General features: G+C 46.7%; 1 protein-coding gene across 1 annotated transcript in view; it reads left to right on the top strand.

Moving 5' to 3' along the window:
* Positions 1-1,667: 1,667 nt before the first annotated feature.
* Positions 1,668-17,496, top strand: part of NTF3 (neurotrophin 3) — an 81,375-nt gene continuing 65,546 nt past the window's right edge. The window contains exon 1 of the mRNA XM_009907258.2: positions 1,668-1,900. Coding sequence (XP_009905560.2) covers positions 1,883-1,900 — 18 coding nt within the window. The 5' untranslated portion in view covers positions 1,668-1,882. The remainder of the gene's footprint in view (positions 1,901-17,496) is intronic.

The following is a 17,496-nucleotide window of genomic DNA, read 5'->3' as shown; positions in this document are numbered from 1 at the left end:
TAAAAAAGGCTCTAGATTTATCCAAGGTTTGAGCAGGTTTTTTGATTGGCAGAGCAGCAAGTTTTAGTAAGGCATTCTTAGGAGGCAATGATGGAAGACAACTCCTCCGTTGGAGAAGTTAGAGGGAGTACAAAGCTCAGGCAGAATTTGTGAGACAGATAGAATTTGTAGAGTTCAGAGTTCCCTAAATAGAATTATTTTATGGTGGAATAAAAAAGAAGAAGGAAAAAAATCAGCTAAAGAGCCACCACAACAAACAACACCAACCCTGTTTCGATCCGGAGTGGGAAATGCTGTGCCAACAATCTAGGCAGAGTAAAATGTCACGGAGTTGAGGGCACAAGGTTTTCATCCTTAAACAGGGAGGGGGAAAGAAGGGGGTGGGGGTGGGGGAAATAAATAACAAAAGGGGGGGAAAAGAAAACCACCACCTTCGTGAGCTAGCAAAGGAAGTATTCTTTAAGGAACAATCTGGTGACTCTTAAGGTCTGGAGTGCTGTATCCTGTGTCACCCGACCAGCGCTCCCGTGGTTCCGACCTGCTCGATTATGCGTGAATCAAGCAGAAAAGAAAGATGACTTAAGCATGTAAATTTAGAGGGAGACTTGGAGGCATGCAGCTAAATTTATCAGCCCTCTCTGTGAGCCATCCCTCTAAATAAAAAAAGTTTGGAAACCAGTCGCTGCTGGTCGCTGATGAACTTTCCATGTTTTTGGCGCTCGCCATCCCCCTCCACTTTAATGGACTAATCTGCAAATCAAAACAGGAGGAATAAGCTGGACACGAACCCATCCTGAGGTCTGTTCTGATTTCTCTCAGCACTCCTTGGTGGGTTGTTTTTTGGTTATAGAGGGTGATTTGGTTGGCACAAATGTTCAACGAAACAAGCAGAAAAAAAAATGGTCTAAGGTTTGGAAGTAATTAGGGAGAAAGAAGAGGAAAAAGCTATTCAAAAAGAGGAGCCAGAGGGAGAGAGCAGAGGTTGAAGGCTTCCTGGTTCTCTGCCTCTATTTCACCTGTTTTACATGTCCTGAAGACGGGTAAGCATAGCAGCACAATGCTGGGGGCTTGACCGCAGGGTGTGCGTGTACATGTGTGTGAGCATGCATGTGGGAGACAGAGGGAGTAGGAGGGAAAGGGGAGGGGGGGGTTGGGGGGTTGGGGAGGGGGTAGTGGATGAACCATTAGAGTGCACACACAGAGGCATGCCTGCAAGAAAGGACTTTTGCCTTCTGAGAACTGCAGCCCCGAAGAGATGGCTAGGATTTAACAAAAGAATTCTCTGAAACGTTCCCTGGTGCTAAGACTCTTCTGAAGGATATGAAAAGATTTTGCCAGGAAGAGGAATAAATCCCTCAATAGAATTAAAAGGAGGGGGGGGGGGGGGGGTGGAAGAAGAAGAAGAAAATAGGCACATGGTGGTTTGTTTGGGGGTGTTTAGTTTGGGGTTGTATTTTTTTAGAGCACACAGCTGGGGGTAGGGGGGGTAGGGGGGGGAATGTAACTTTTATGACAGCTTTTGTCATTTAAAAAAGAAACAAACCACCAAAAAAAACCCCCAAAACCCAACCCAAACCAACCACCCCCAAAAATTTCTTCATTCTTGGAAATTCCCCAACCAGGCAAGGTTATTCTAAATGGTAGGTAGGGGAAAGGAGAGCGTGGCAATAAAGGGGTTAATCCGCAGAGCACAGAGCCATCTGGCTGAGCTGGTTTGTTATAATCGAGCAGATTATGTTCACGGGACTCAGAGTTTAAGGCTCCTCTCCCATAGAGCAACTCTGCACAGCCCAAGCAGACCAACTTTGGGACTTTGAATGACCAGATTTATATCCACCTTTCTCTTCATGTCGACTTTTCTGGAAACATTCACACGGATGCCATGGTTACTCCTACCACGGTAAGGGAAATTCGACGTTTTCTAATAGGGTCCTAAGAGGGCGGGGAGGGAAGGGGGGGGTGGGGGGGGAGAGGGGTCCTTTAAAGAAGTATAATGGGGAGTGGATGGGGTGTGTGTTTGGGGGGTGGGGAGGGTGGGGGGGTTGTCGGTATTGTAAGCAGTAGATCTGTCCCAAATGTTGCCTTTCCCGTTGTGCCTCCTCCTTCCCCCACTCCTACTTGCCCTCTAGATTCAGTCCTGAGGTTGCTCTCTCCTCTTGCTCCGCGTGCTGCTGTTCAGGTTCCCTGGCAGGAAAACAACCCGGGAGAAATACGAGGTGGTAAAGGAACTGGATTTGAGGGGCAAACAATCAATAATAAATCAAAGGAAACCCTCGGGTTTGTTTTGAGAGGGGAAACCAGCCACTTCAGGTATAACAAAAGGGGTTGCAAATCTTGAGGGAGGATTGCAAGAAGCAGCCTCAGCACACGTAGCATTCTTGCCCTCAGGGGAAGTTAGAGCCCATGACAAGCAAAGTCAAAATTCCCAATTCCTGGACCTTGCCTGTCTCAGGTAACTAACTTCATTGAAGCTTTCTTTTCTTTTCTCCTCTTCTTCTATTTTGTGTGTGCGTGTGTGTACACCAGACACTGGAAACCCTGCTCCTGACCTTTGAATCAATCCCTATTCTCCTCAAATCCAAACACTAAATTCTCTGGAAGGAACTGGAGATCAAAGGTTTTCCTTGCACATCTGTGTCTAGGTGAAAAAGATACACTCTCTGTGTGCTGGGGACGGCAGGAGAACTATTCTCACACTGCAGCTCCCAATGTTTGCCTTCTAGGAACGCAGCACACCACTAATCAACGCGGGCTCGCATATAAGAGAGCAAAATAGAAAGCTGTTTCTCATCTAAACAGCTGAAATGCAGCTTAAAGCGCCAGTTACTGGCGAGTCCTTATGGAGACACGAAACTGCTACTAGCCAAGAGGGGGAAAAGTCCTTGAATGGTTCAGATAGTTCCTCTGATCAGTTCTTAATCCTTCATTAAAATAAACGGGAAAGCTCTGCCTTGGTCCTATCTCTTGAACTATAAATATGCAGGATCTGGAGAGATGGATATTTTGGATTGAATGGGGCTGCTATGCGCGCATTCTCTGGTTCCCATCTTGCAAAACCAGTTATTTAGAGATGACTCTGTGAGTATGAGGGGGGGTTTGCTTCCCCCTGCCTCTCCCCTTTCCCCCCCCCCCTTTTAAACAGACAGGGATGTGTGCCCCGTGGTCCAGTCAATTCTTATGAGCTACAGCCTTTCAGAGAGCACTCCTTGCTCTCAGGCTCCTGTGATTTGTTGCATGAGAAGTGCAAATGGTATGCAAAGTTTGCCTTTACGTTGTGCCTTCAGGAAAATACTCAGACAAATAGGAGAGACATTCTCAGGCACAGAAATACCTGAGCTGTGCAAGCCTGCAAGTGGTGGAGGGGTGGTGCAAGAAACATCCATTAGTAAGGTATAAGAGGAAGGGAAGAATAAAAAACAACAGCAACAACAAGAAAAGGAAAACAAAACACCTCAATTTGTGGCAAGGCAGACAAAAGCAGTAAAGAATGGGAGAGTTCAGTGTGGTTCCAAGCTGCTGGCAGGAAAAAGCCTGGTCTGAGACACACATGCAAATCCCAGGAGCTCTGTGTGTGAGCATGACAGGGGGAGGAAAACTGGACAGCATTGCAGGTGGTGTCCCCAAAAGGAGGGGAGGAGAGGGTGTATGAGCAGAGCCAGGAGGGGAGTGCTTTGTGTGGAAGGGTGTCATGTGGTGAGTTATGCAATACATGTAGGTTTAGGACTATTATTAATAGTAGTAGTATTACTATTATTACTATTAGGGTTGGACTAGATGACCTTTGGAGGTCCCTTCAAACTGTTCTATGATTCTGTTTTCTCTTCCAGGAAAGTAGAACTAGGTGGTATATAGGAAGAGACAAGGAATTGGGAGGCAAAGTGTTACATATCAGAGTTAGAATTAGAATTAGAATTAGAATTGGAATTAGAATTAGAATTAACCAGGTTGGAAGAGACCTTTGAGATCATCAAGTCCAACCTATCATCCAACACCATCTAATCAAAATTAAACTCCTATGTGTTAAAGTGTCTTGTGTTGGGGTAAGAAGGGCAGGTGAGCAGAGCAAAGGTGGTCAGCTTAAAAGAGAGAACTGCTCCAGGTCAGTTGGGAAAAGGAGGATCTTTGTGGGTGGGAAAAAAGTTTAGAAGCTCAAAAGGGGAAGCTACATTTGAGAGGCATGGCAAAAGGTGCAGGGTGGAGGCCGGGTGAGGATATGAAAGGGACATACGAGGATGCTCGGATCTGCAAGGGGGAGGTTGGGTATGGAGTGGGAGTGCAGGGAGAAAGGTGAAAGCACAGGGCACAAAGGATGTTTGGAGGAGGAAGGAAAATGTGAACTATTGTCTATTTGGAGAAAGGTATGGAAAATAATCACCTACATGGTGTTTGTGGGGGGTGTCTACAGGAGACACCTTCAATTCTGTCAGGAAATAGATACAAAGATGTATGTGAGAGGAAGGTGTCAGAGTATGAAAGGGAAGGCTTGCATGATGATGGAAACACATGCCAAGATGAGGAATGCAGAGGAAAAAGTGAGCTGGAGCTAGGGTGTGGTGATGGAGATAGGGTGTAGGTACCCATTAAGGTTTGTGAGGGGGTAATAGTTGCTTAAGGAAGTCCCAAAAGAGGTTGGAAACCTGCTGGATTTTGCTGCCTGGTAGCAAATGAGAGAGAGAGAGAACCGGGGAAAAGCTGTGTGGAGGTGCTGTGAGAAAATGCAAGAGAGTGGAAATCATGAGGGAAGGGTGAACTGTCAGAGGGATATAAAGATGTGGCAGTTCTTGAAAAGCATGAGAATGGGGGGAAACTGAGGAAGGTAGGAGGCATAAGGGTGACATGAAGAGCTCGGTTTTCTGAAAAGATGCCTGGGCAAAAGGGGGCTTAGAGAGGGCAGAGAGCAAGAGAGCACAGGGTGAAAAGAAATCTGTAGTTGTATTTCTTCATAGGCAAGCAGAGGAAGCAGAGCAAAAGTGCAGGAGTGGCTTGGTGAGCAGGAGCAGACGATGCCTCCTTCCTGGGGAGTTGGGATAACATAAGGGAAGAACAGGTAATATATTATAGTGGAAACAATGGAGGAAAACAATGGCAAGTAAGGAATAATGTGAGGAGTGAGTGTGGGAGGGGAAGAATACATACATAAACAGAAAGGACTGGTTTTCTGGTAAGAGAAATGTTACAAATGTGCTTCTAGCTCTGTGGTAGGTACTAGCTAAGTGTGTGGTAGGTGCTAGCTAAGTGAAGGAGCAAGGGGGAATGGAACAAATGTGCTAGCAGAGAAACAACTAAAGATATAAAGGGTGGGAGGAGAAGGAATGGGAGGGATAACTACCTGGAGGGCTGTATAAGCCATGTGGCTGTGCTAAGGTCAAATATAAAGTGTGAAGTGTGTGGGGAGGCGAGCGAAGTTAAGAGCTGTAGGGCATGAAGTGGAAGTGAATGGGGATGACAGTTCGTGTTACCGGGGTGAGAAACTTAACGTGGGTTGACACACAATGGTGTGTAAGCAAGAAAGGTACCTGCCAGTGTGTGCCTGCCTGTAAGGGCTGTGAAAGGGAAGGGGAAGCATAGCCAGCAGGTCAAGGGAGGTGATTCTCCCCCTCTACTCCACTCATGTGAGACCCCACTTGGAGTACTGTGTCCAGTTCTGGAGCCCCTGTTGCAAGGATGTGCTGGAACATGTCCAGAGAAGGGCCACGAGGATGATCAGAGGGCTGGAGCTCCTCTCCTATGGAGACAGGCTGAGAGAGCTGGGGCTGTTCAGTCTGGAGAAGAGAAGGCTCCAAGGAGACCTTATTGTGGCCTTCCAGTATCTGAAGGGGGCTACAGGAAAGCTGGGGAGGGACTTTTTAGGGTGTCAGGTAGGGACAGGACTAGGGGAGATGGAGCAAAACTGGAAATGGGTAGATTTAGATTGGATGTTAGGAAGAAGTTCTTCCCCATGAGGGTGGTGAGAGACTGGCACAGGTTGCCCAGGGAGGTGGTGGGAGCCTCATCCCTGGAGGTTTTTGCAGCCAGGCTGGATGTGGCTGTGAGCAACCTTACGTAGTGTGAGGTGTCCCTGCCATTGGCAGGGGGTTGGAACTGCCTGATCCTTGAGATTCCTTCCAACCCTAACAATTCTATGATTCTATGAGAAAGAGATTTGTGCACACAATATGCTTTAAGTAAATGAGGGAAATACAGGTAAGTATTGCAGACCAGGGTGTGGGGCCTGAGAGAAGAAAAACAGCTTATGGGGGAGGGATGAGTGATGAGGAGTGAGAAAAAGTTTATGACGGCTTAAGCCAGCTGTAGTTATCTGCCTTTTAGTTTGAGGGAGGCTTTCTAAGCATGCAAGGGGTTGTGCATGCATGAATAGAAGCCTGAAAGCAGGTTGGGAGTTAAGTGGAAGGGAAGGGCAAGTAGGAGGCACAGGTAAATGCACATAGCTGCGTGGCTCTGTGAGGTGCTGGCGTTGTGTGCGGATCAGGGAGAAATGGCTTCAGCGTTGCGCAGAGTGAGGCGTGTGATGAGAACGATCCAGCTGGTCTATGGTGAGAAGCTGAAATCCTTGAGGGGCATGCAAGAGTCCTGGGTTGCTGTAAGGGCCATATGTCTGCGTGGGAGCTCCAAACACCCCCCAGGAACGCTGGGCTGATGTGTGAGATGGCTAGGGGAGGCCGGCCGGAGGCTCACGTGTCCACCTCAATTGTGGCACAACTCTCCATGTCGAAATGAGTTATGTAAGGCAGGCAGCAGAGGTGAGTTTCGTGAGTGCTAAGAGGCAATGTTTACATTGAGAAGGAGGGGAGGGAAAGATGACTAACTGAGAAAATGGCTTGCTGCGTGGGTAGCTGTAGGGCCAAGCGTGCGCTGGATGTGCTTGCCTCCTGCGTGATGTGCACAGCAGGCAGACTTCCCTTTAGTGGTTCTTTTGCAGGCTTTCCCTAAAGAGGTACTGGATAATCCTGAGACCATCCCAGGATGTCTAGCTAAAATATTTACACCAGCTGTATTTGGGCAAATGGCATTCTACCTTAGTGTCATGCCTTAAAGCTTCAGTGTGCTAGGCTAGCCACAAAGCAGCAGAGCACCACAGAAATGATGAATGGGGTGGAACATCTTCCTTACGGGGAGAGACTGAGGGAGCTGAGGCTCTGTAGCTTGGAGAGGAGGAGGCCAAGGGGTGACCTGAAGAGGAGACTCAGGGGTGACCTTACTCATGTTTATAAAGATGTAAAGGCTGAGTGCCAAGAGGATGGAGTCAGGCCCTTCTTGGTGATGCCCAGTGACAGGACAAGGGGCAATGGGTGGAAGTGGAGTCATAGGAACTTCCACAGAAACAGGAAAAAAATTTCTTGCTGTGAGAGTGACAGAACACTGGATAGGCTGCCCCGGGGGGTTGTTGAGATTCTCTCTCTGGAGACATTCAAAACCCACCTGGATGTGTTCCTGTGTGATCTGGCATAGGTCATCCTGCTCTGGCAGGGGGGTTGGACTGGATGATCTTTTGAGGTCCCTTCCAGCCCTTAACACTCTGTCATTCTGCAGTTTTTCTAGGATCTCTTGGCAGGGCTGCTTAGGTAGTTAACAGGGCTGTTGGAAGAACAACCATTAGGTTGAAATACACATAAGGAGTACAGATGTCAATCAAACAAAACAAGAAAATACTAGCTTTCTTCATGGCTTGAAGCAGAAGTGTGCAGCTGGCTGAAGGCTGAAAACGTAGGATAGATCTTGGGTGTAAGAGGGAAACATTAAGAGCAGCTTTCACAGTATCACAGTATCACAGTAACTAAGGTTGGAAGAGACCCCAAGGATCATCAAGTCCAACCTGTTCAAAGCAATCACATACATTGAGAGCACCTCTTCTTCAAATCTCTTCCACAAGCATTTTCAAGTTGTCCAGCTTGCCTTAGGCCTTGGTGTCTTAAGCACTGTCCTGCACTGCATAGTGCTTATTTCCATCCAGAGCTGATCAGAAGACTGAGAGTAATCCAGGGAAACTTGCACTGGGGGGAAGACAGTCTGACCACACTAAATCACAGAAGTTAGAGGTTGGAAGGGACCCCCAGAGATCATTGAGTCCAAAAAGCACCCTGCCAAAAGCAGGATCACATAGGTTAGTCTGCACAGGAACGCATCCAGGTGGGTTTGGAAAGTGACCAGAGAAGGACACTCTACAACCTCTCTGGGCAGCCAGTTGCAGTGCTACATCACCCTGAACTGGTAGGCTTGAAGGCTGAAGCTTCTGGGCCCAGACCTTACATAGCATCAGTCACGTGAAATTCATGGTTCCCTTTCTGGTGTATTCCAGGGATCAAATCCTTCAAAAAATGTAAAAAAAGGAGAAAAAAAGAAGGAGTCTCTAAACCATTTATCTAAGAGGCTTGAGCAGCCATAGGCTGTTTTGGGAACCTGCTGTCTTGTTTGTGACCTGTGCGGCATCCCGTTCGAGCTCTCCAGGTGGATAATGTTTCCTGACGGTGCTTGGAGCTGGCTGTAGTCTATGGAAAGCCCCTTTCTTGTCTGGTGGAGGTGAACCGTGGTAGGCTGTGGGCAGTGAGGACAGTGAAGCTGTTGTCCATGAGGGGGAGACGCATGACTGCAGCCGGCGGTCCCGGTCCCTGGGCTGAAACCACAGCCCACAGCCTGCTCTACCCACTGCCCACCCGCGCTGCCCACCGCAATGCCCAAGCCTCTGAGTGCTCCACATCCTCCCTGCCTAACCACTGAGGAAATAAAAAGGAAACTGTGGTATCACCCTGCCACCCGGCTAGGAAAAGAGAGAGGGCAAAATCGGTGCTTGACGACTGCGGGAATGGGATCAAAGCGTGAGTGCCCAGTCTGTGCTTGAGTGCAAAGAGCGTGGGGTATTTGTGCCTGCCTCGGTTCCTCCACAGTCGTGACACAGCCAGAGAAATGTGTTTGCAAGGGCTGGAACATCTGGGTGTCCCTGCTTGCTGGTGAGGCACCATGTGTGATCGTCTCCTGGTGGTGACTGGGAGTGGGTAGTGGAAAGAAGCGGCATGTGGGCAGAGATGACAGAGGTGGCTGGCAGCTGTTTCTCTGTGGGAAGCAGCCACCCCTGTCCTTACATCTGTCGCTGGGGGTGCGGGGAGAAGTTGCTTTCCTGAGTGGACAGATGGGATGTGCGTGTGAAGAGAGCAGTGGTAAGGGTGGATACGGAGTAGATTCAAGGCTGTGAAATGAATGCTGGAAGGAATATAGAAAGCTACACCCCAGCTTGTATGCCCTGAAGGGGGCTTGCCCATAGAAAGCCTCAAGGAAGATTATACTTCCCACAGAAGCATCCAGTTCAGTTACAACTCTCCTTTCTCTCCTTGATATGGTACAAGTGCTGCAGAAGCAAGGAAAGTGACTGTTTCCTTCAGGGCAGCAAGCATTTGGAAAGTTCAGAACAAGACCACATTCTCATCCCTCCTTTATCTTTCTCTGCCTCTCTCTTCTCTTCTCTCCTCTCCACCTCCTCACACATCTGCAAAAGGGCCTTCCCCGAACTTTCCCAATATAATTTAAGTCTGTGTTTGAATTTTCCCCATGTGGAAATATGCAAATAAATAGATAAATCAGTGTGCTGGTGTCACAGTGTCACAGTATCACACGGTATCACAGTACATTAGAGGTTGGAATGGACCTCCAAAGATCATCCAGTCCAACCCCCCTGCCAAAGCAGGATCACCCAGGGTAGTCCACACAGGAATGCATCCAGGTGGGTTTGGAAAGTCTGCAGAGAAGGAGACTCCACAGCCTCTCTGGGCAGCCTGTTCCAGTGCTCTGTCACCCTCACCGGAAAGAAGTTTCTCCTCATGTTGAGCTGAAACCTTCTGTGTTCAAGCTTGAACCTGTTGTTCCTTGTCTTATTACTGTACACCACTGAAAAGAGCTTGGCCCCCTCCACTGGACACCCACCCCTCAGATATTGATAGATATCAATCAGATCCCCTCTCAGTCATCTCTTCTCCAGACTCAACAGCCCCAGGGCTCTCAGTCTCTCTTCACAGGGGAGATGCTCAAGTCCCCTAATCATCCTCGTGGCTCTCTGTTGGACTCTCTCCAGCAGGTCTCTGTCTCTCTTGAACTGAGGAGCCCAAAACTGGACAGAGTATTGCAGGTGTGGTCTCAGCAGGGCAGAGTAGTGGGGGAGAAGAACTTCCCTAGCCCTGCTGGTGTGCAGGAGAAGGTAGTGTATCTGTCTAGGCTGAAACAAATTTCATTGGTAGTCATCTTCAGCAAAAGAGAGTAAGTGCTGGTGCTGGTTGCATTTCAGTGCAGCTGGAAAGGACAGCAGGTAATCCCATGTTACCAGCAGGCAGTGCCAGAAAACCACCATGGCTCATTGCCACTCTGAATCACTGCTGCCTAGCTATGGCAGAAAATATACAGAGTCCATAGAACTGGCTCCCCAGGGAGGTTGTGGAGCCTCCTTCTCTGGAGACATTCAAGACCCATCTGGGTGTGTTCCTGTGAGACCTGTGCTAGATTCCATGGTCCTGATCTGTCAGGGGGGTTGGACTCTATGATCTTTGGAGGTCCCTTTCAACCCCTAATATCCTGTGAGCCTGTGGACAAGCTCCTTTTGGGTTATGTGTTAGAGACCTTGACCAGAGGTAAAACACAAAATGCCTGAGGGTAAGATTTGCAGCACACCTCCAACATGTTCTGTGCTTCACTTACATGAGTTACACATTATGTTACACAGCAAGAAATGTTCTTCTTCTCAATTGCTCTTTCCTACCTTTCAGCAATTAGTTCCTTTATTTGGGGTTGGGGGTTAGAATCACAGAATTGTCAGGGTTGGAAGGGACCTCCAGGATCAGCCAGGTCCAACCCCCCTGCCGTGGGCAGGGACACCTCACACTACATCAGGTTGCTCACAGCCACATCCAGCCTGGCCTTCAAAACCTCCAGGGATGAGGCTGCCACCACCTCCCTGGGCAACCTGTGCCAGTGTCTCACCACCCTCATGGGGAAGAACATCCAATCTGAATCTATCCATTTCTATTTTTGTTCTATTCCCCCTAGTCCTGTCCCTACCTGACACCCTAAAGAGTCCCTCCCCAGCTTTCTTGTAGCCCCCTTCAGCTACTGGAAGGCCACAATAAGGTCTCCTCAGAGCCTTTGACATGTTGTAGCTTACATTAGCTGAGCTAGCACATAAGGAAGTTAATATGTTAATAGAGTTAACTCAGAAATATATATAAATACATATATCTATCTCAAATAAAGAAAAAAACATATATAACAGAAAGTTACCCACATTTATCAGAAGTCTAAATTGGTACATCAGAGGTAACTGCCTCGACTGGAGGATTACAGAAGGAGAAAGGACAATATATTCTGTGTGGAAGTTTAAAAGCTCCTGTCCACTCAGCAGTGAATTCAGGTTGTGAGTGAAATTTCAGTCCAACAGCTGCTTCTGAATAGCTCTGTGATTAGGCAAGTTCCAAGATAGCATCCTCTCCTGTGGCTTCTGCCTCAGTCAGGAGGTGCACAAGCACAGCCCCGGGACAAAAGCAGCTTTTGTCCCCTCGAGAGATGGGATTTGCGCAGTTTTTGGTTTCTGTTCCGAGCCAAGATCAGATGTTAGGGGCTTTTAGCTATCAAATAGAGCTGTCATAAATCTGATGGGGGCATTTAACCCGTTTTCCCAGGGTGCTGGATGTGAGATAAGTCTCTTGTACCGCTGGCTGCTGAGATCTGTGCTGAGCTTGGGTTCCGCAATACTGAATGATAACGAATAAAACCGATCCCTGAGGGGAATAAAACAGACAGTGTGCAGCCAGATGAGGGAAAATAAACATACAAATAATTGCTCCTTAGATGCAGAGACAGTGGAAATATTGAGGCAGTGCTTTGGAAGAATGTGGGAACACGTGTGGTAGTTTTACACCGATCCAAGGAAAATTTCCACAGGTTGAGCAGGAAGTGGTAGAATGTAAATAAATTACTATTGGGTGTAAAGGGAAGATTTATCATAAGGTCTAAATAATCCCTTTGGTCTGATAGCTGACATAAAGGCAGTTCTATAAAGGACAGAACAAGAGGACACAGTCTCAAGCTATGCCAGGGGAGGTTTAGGCTGGATGTTAGGAAGAAGTTCTTCCCAGAAAGAGAAATTGGCCATTGGAATGTGCTGCCCAGGGAGGTGGTGGAGTCACCATCACTGGAGGTGTTTAGGAAGAGACTGCATGGGGCACTTGGTGCCATGGTTTAGTTGATTAGATGGTGTTGGGTGATAGGTTGGACTCGATCTCAAAGGTCTTTTCCAACCTGGTTAATTCTATTCTATTCTATTCTATTCTATTCTATTCTATTCTATTCTATTCTATTCCATTCTATTCCATTCCATTCCATTCCATTCCATTCCATTCCATTCCATTCCATTCCATTCCATTCCATTCCATTCCACTCTAATCAGTATGCACAAAACCAAACTGCCAGGTAGCAATGAAAATAAAGTCCACTGACACCATCTTAGAAAAACAAAAAAAAGAAGAGAAACTTTACCATGCTCTGGATGAGGAAACTAAACAGTGGTCATTAAGAAGGCCATGCAGTTTCATGTGCTGGGAGTTTTTCCCAGTTTTGGACATTTCAAAGCTAGAAAAGCTTTATTCAGTTCATGGTTCTCAGCTCCTGTGCTAAGTACAACACTATTCTCTCCTCTCATTACTCAAAACGACTTCCCCACAATCTTCTGGACACAGTCTCAAGCTGCACCAGGGGAGGTTTAGGCTGGATGTTAGGAAGAAGTTCTTCCCAGAAAGAGAGATTGGCCATTGGAATGTGCTGCCCAGGGAGGTGGTGGTCACCATCCCTGGAGGTGTTTAGGAAGAGACTGGATGGGGTGCTTGGTGCCATGGTTTAGTTGATTATGTAGTGAATGATAGGTTGGACTCGATGATCTGAAAGGTCTCTTCCAACCTGGTTAATTCTATTCTATTCTATTCTATTCTATTCTATTCTATTCTATTCTATTCTATTCTATTCTATTCTATTCTATTCTATTCCATCCCATCCCATCCCATCCCATCCTATCCTATCCTATCCTATCCTATCCTATCCTATCCTATCCTATCCTATCCTATCCTATCCTATCCTATCCTATCCTTTCATCTGACCAAACTTCCAAATGAATGATGCAGATAACTTCATGACATACAAATAAAAGCCCCAAAATGTTGCTGACAGGATAGGTTTTCTTTGCTATTTATTGATACTCCCATGTTTTCCCACTTAGATCCCCCAACATCCTGAGCAACTTTCCTACCTTGCTGTTTGCCAAATGCAGCCCTCAGAGATCTGCTGTGAGCTATCCTTTGGTTATTCCCAGTTCTGTGTTTTACAGAGTGCATATGATTTATTTTTCTTTTTCATATCTTCTTAAGGCTTTTTCTTCTATTTTTTATTATGACTTCATTAAGTTTTCTGACTTCTCTGAGCTTCATCCACACCTTGGGGTCTCTAGAAAGCCCAGCAATAAAGGTGCTGTTGTAAACCTAGAAGACCTCTTTTCTCTCTCTGTCTGCCTCCTGTAGTTACACTGATTTTTTTTTGTGCTCTCTAATTGTCTCTTCTCTTTCTCTCTTCCACTATAAAAGAACTTCCTCCCTGACATCTAATCTGGGTATTTTGAACTGATTTTTCCTAGACCTATTAACCTTAGGCTTTCCCACTCCAATTCTTTCCCTTTCTTCACTTTTTTTTAGCCACTCTGTGTCTTTGTCTATAACAATTTCTTTTCTACCCTTTTCATCCTTTCTGTCTATTTGCAGCCCAGTCCTTCTCTATTGTTCTATGTTTTCCACAGTTTTAGCCCTTAATGCTTTCAGACAGCTCAAATGACACAACTGAAAGGAGTGTGAGGTCACTGGACACTACCCCCAGTCTTGGTAGTAATTATTTTACCAGCACTCTGGTTTATGGGCTGTATCTAGTGTTCATGGCAGGTTTGTTTTGTAGAGTGGGCAGAATCATAGCATCATAGAATTGTTAAGGTTGGAAGGGACCTCAAGGATTGTCTAGTTCCAACCCCCTGCCATGGGCAGGGACACCTCATACTAGAGCAGATTGCTCACAGCCACATCCAGCCTGGCCTTCAAAGCCTCCAGGGATGAGGCTTCCACCACCTCCCTGGGCAACCCGTGCCAGTGTCTCACCACCCTCATGCTGAAGAACTTCTTCCTAACATCCAATCTGAATCTACCCATTTCTAGTTTTGTTCCATTCCCCCTAGCCCTATCACTACCTGACCAAAAAGTCCCTCCCCAGCTTTCTTGTAGGCCCCTTCAGCGCTGGAAGGCCACATTAAGGTCTCCTTGGAGAAATCTATAAACCAAATGTCCATATGAACCGTGATGCTGCATGCAGACATGGGTGAGAATTGTAGACAAGGGGTCTGTATGTGACTGCTCTGCAGGAACACTGCCTCTTAAATCTTTGCCTTCCTCTTTCTGGCCTTCCTAGGATTGCACTTGCCCTCCCTTTGGAATAGAACATAATAGCATAGACTAGCATAGAATTGAATGGAATGGAATGGAGTGGAGTGGAGTGGAGTGGAGTGGAGTGGAGTGGAGTGGAGTGGAGTAGAGTAGAGTAGAGTAGAGTAGAGTAGAGTAGAATAGAATAGAACAGAATTAACCAGGTTGGAAAATGCCTTTGAGATCATTGAATCCACCTATCACCCAACACCACCTAATCAGCTAAACCATGGCACCAAGTGCCTCATCTAGTCTCCTCCCTGGGCAGCCCAAGTCATGTAAGACTGTCTATCATTGTATTTTGTTGTACTGAACAACTCATTACCCTTCCTGGAATTTTTCTACAAACTTGTGCTCCTTTTCCTGTCAGGGAGTCAGGCCTGTTGTAGTCTTTGCTATACTGAATAACTCCTTCTCTACTCCAGCCCTAAAAGTGTCTGTTCACACCATCACAGTGCTCCCACCCCATCCTTCCTGGGGACCCCCCACACTTGCCCTTTACTATCACAGTATCACACAGTATCACCAAGGTTAGAAGAGACCTCAAAGATCATCGAGTCCAACCTGTCACCACAGACCTCACGACTAGACCATGGCACCAAGTGCCACGTCCAGTCCCCTCTTGAACACCTCCAGAGACGGTGACTCCACCACCTCCCTGGGCAGCACATTCCAATGACGAATTATCACAGATTTGTTTTGCAACACAGGGAAAATAGCTGCCTTAGGCTGGAAGAAGTGAGATCTCTCAAGATATTGGACAAAATAAACTTATTAAAAGAAAAACATTTTAATTTGATGAGCAATGTGTCTTATTTAGGGCCACAAAGATGATCCAGGGACAGGAACCCTCTGCTATGAGGGAGCTGGGGTGGTTCAGCCTAGAGAAGACCCTCTGGGAACCTTAGAGCTGCCTTCCAGTACCTGAAGGGATCCTACAGGAAGGCTGCAGAGGGACTTTTCATCAGGGTGTCTAGGATTGAACAAGGGAAATGGTTTGAAGTTGAGGGAGAGTAGGTTTAGACTGGATCTTAAGAAGAAGTTCTTCAGTATAAGGGTGGTGAGACTCTGGAATAGGATGCTCAGGGAGGTTGTGGCTTCCTCCTCCTTGGGGGTGTTTAAGGCCAGTTTGGATGAGGCCTTCAGTTGAGAGTCTAGTCGAGAGGTGTCCCTGCCCATAGCAAGGAGATTAGAATAGATGATCTCTAAGGTCCCTTCCATCATAAGCCATTCTATGATTCTATGACTAAAACATCTCCTGCTCATAGGTACTAGCTTGTAACTTCTTCAGACATATAGGAAGTTGAAAGCAGCTGTAGTTAAAAAGTCCTTGATGTTAGTGAGGGCCATTCAATTTTATAACCTGCTGACCCCAAGGCTCAAAAAGCAGGATTTTCACACTGAGAGGTGGCCCTTCAGACACTGATGGGAGTTTTAGCGTCGATAATAATAGAAGCCAAATTAATCTGATGCTGTGAGGACATGAAAGTCCTACACATTGGAACCTGAAAAAGACCACATATTTTTGGCCTTGTAAACAGGGAGAGGAATGCTTTATAAGCCCATGTGTACAACAAGAGTCACACATTCTGCTTGGGCACTTCCTTCTGCCAAACATATCCCTCAGTTCTTTGGTGTAACACTTACACATGAATTACCAAATAGGTTTTAGAATCATAGCATCATAGCATCATGGCATCATAGCATCATGGCATCATAGAATCATGGCATCATAGAATCATAGCATCATGGCATCATAGACTCATAGAATCATAGAATCATAGAATCATAGCATCATGGCATCATAGAGTTATAGAATGGTCCAGGCCAGAAGAGACCTCTAAAGGTCATTCAGCCTGACCTCCCTGCAGTCAGCAGGGACATCCCCAACTAGATCAGGTTGCCCAGGGCCTCGTTGAGCCTCACCTTGAATATCTCCAGGGAAGGAGCCTCAACCACCTCCCTGAGCAACCTGTTCCAGTGTTCTAGGTAACTGGATAATATGATGTGCTGGAAAAAAGCACCTTAGTGTGCCTTTGTAAGGAAAACATAAGATGAGATGAGACATCAGAATGGAATGGAATGGAATGGAATGGAATAGAATAGAATAGAATAGAATAGAATAGAATAGAATAGAATAGAATAGAATAGAATAGAATAGAATAGACCAGGTTGGAAAAGAGCTTTGAGATCCTCAAGTCCAACCTATCACCCAACACCATCTAATCAACTAAACCATGGCACCAAGGGCCCCATCCATTCTCTTCTTCAACACTTCTAGTGATGGTGACTCCACCACCTCCCTGGGCAGCACATTCCAATGGCAAATCTTTCTTTCTGGGAAGAATTTCTTCCTAACATCCAGCCTAAACCTCCCCCGGTGTAGCTTGAAACTGTGTCCTCTTGTTCTGGTGCTGGCTGCCTGGGAGAAGAAACCAACCCTCACCTGGCTACAACCTCACTTCAGGTAGTTGTAGACAGCAAGAAGGTCTCCCCTGAGCCTCCTCTTCTCCAGGCTAAGCAACCCCAGCTCCCTCAGCCTCTCCTCACAGGGCTGTGCTCCAACCTCCTCCCCAGCTTTGTTGCCCTTCTCTGGACATGTTCCAGCAACTGAACATCTTTCCCAAACTGAGGGGCCCAGAACCACCCTCCATAGTGAAGAACAACTTCATGATATCCAATCTAAATCAGCTCTTCTCTAGTGTGAAGCCATTGCCCCTTGTCCTGTCATTACAGGCCCTTTGGAGTGCCAATTCTTGACACCATATCCTGGCTCTGCTTTCTTTGTTAACCTAGGTGCAACCTGAGCTTCAGCTCTGGAGAGGCTGCATCCTGGTGATATAGAGTGGCTGCTTCTCTTACCAGGCATGGTTTGCAATAGAACATTTGATGTAATAAAACTCTTTCTAAAACATGTGGCAAACATCTCACCACATTGCAATAACATTAGAAAGTTTTTCCTCTGGGATTGTCTTTGTATATATGCAAGGGGAAAAAAACCAAGTCTGAATCA

The sequence above is a fragment of the Dryobates pubescens genome, chromosome Z (genome assembly GCF_014839835.1).
Source record: "Dryobates pubescens isolate bDryPub1 chromosome Z, bDryPub1.pri, whole genome shotgun sequence".
In the NCBI taxonomy this organism is placed as follows: Eukaryota; Metazoa; Chordata; class Aves; order Piciformes; family Picidae; genus Dryobates; species Dryobates pubescens.
The sequence above is the reverse complement of the archived record's forward strand: the minus strand, read 5'-3'. Positions and strand labels throughout refer to the sequence as shown.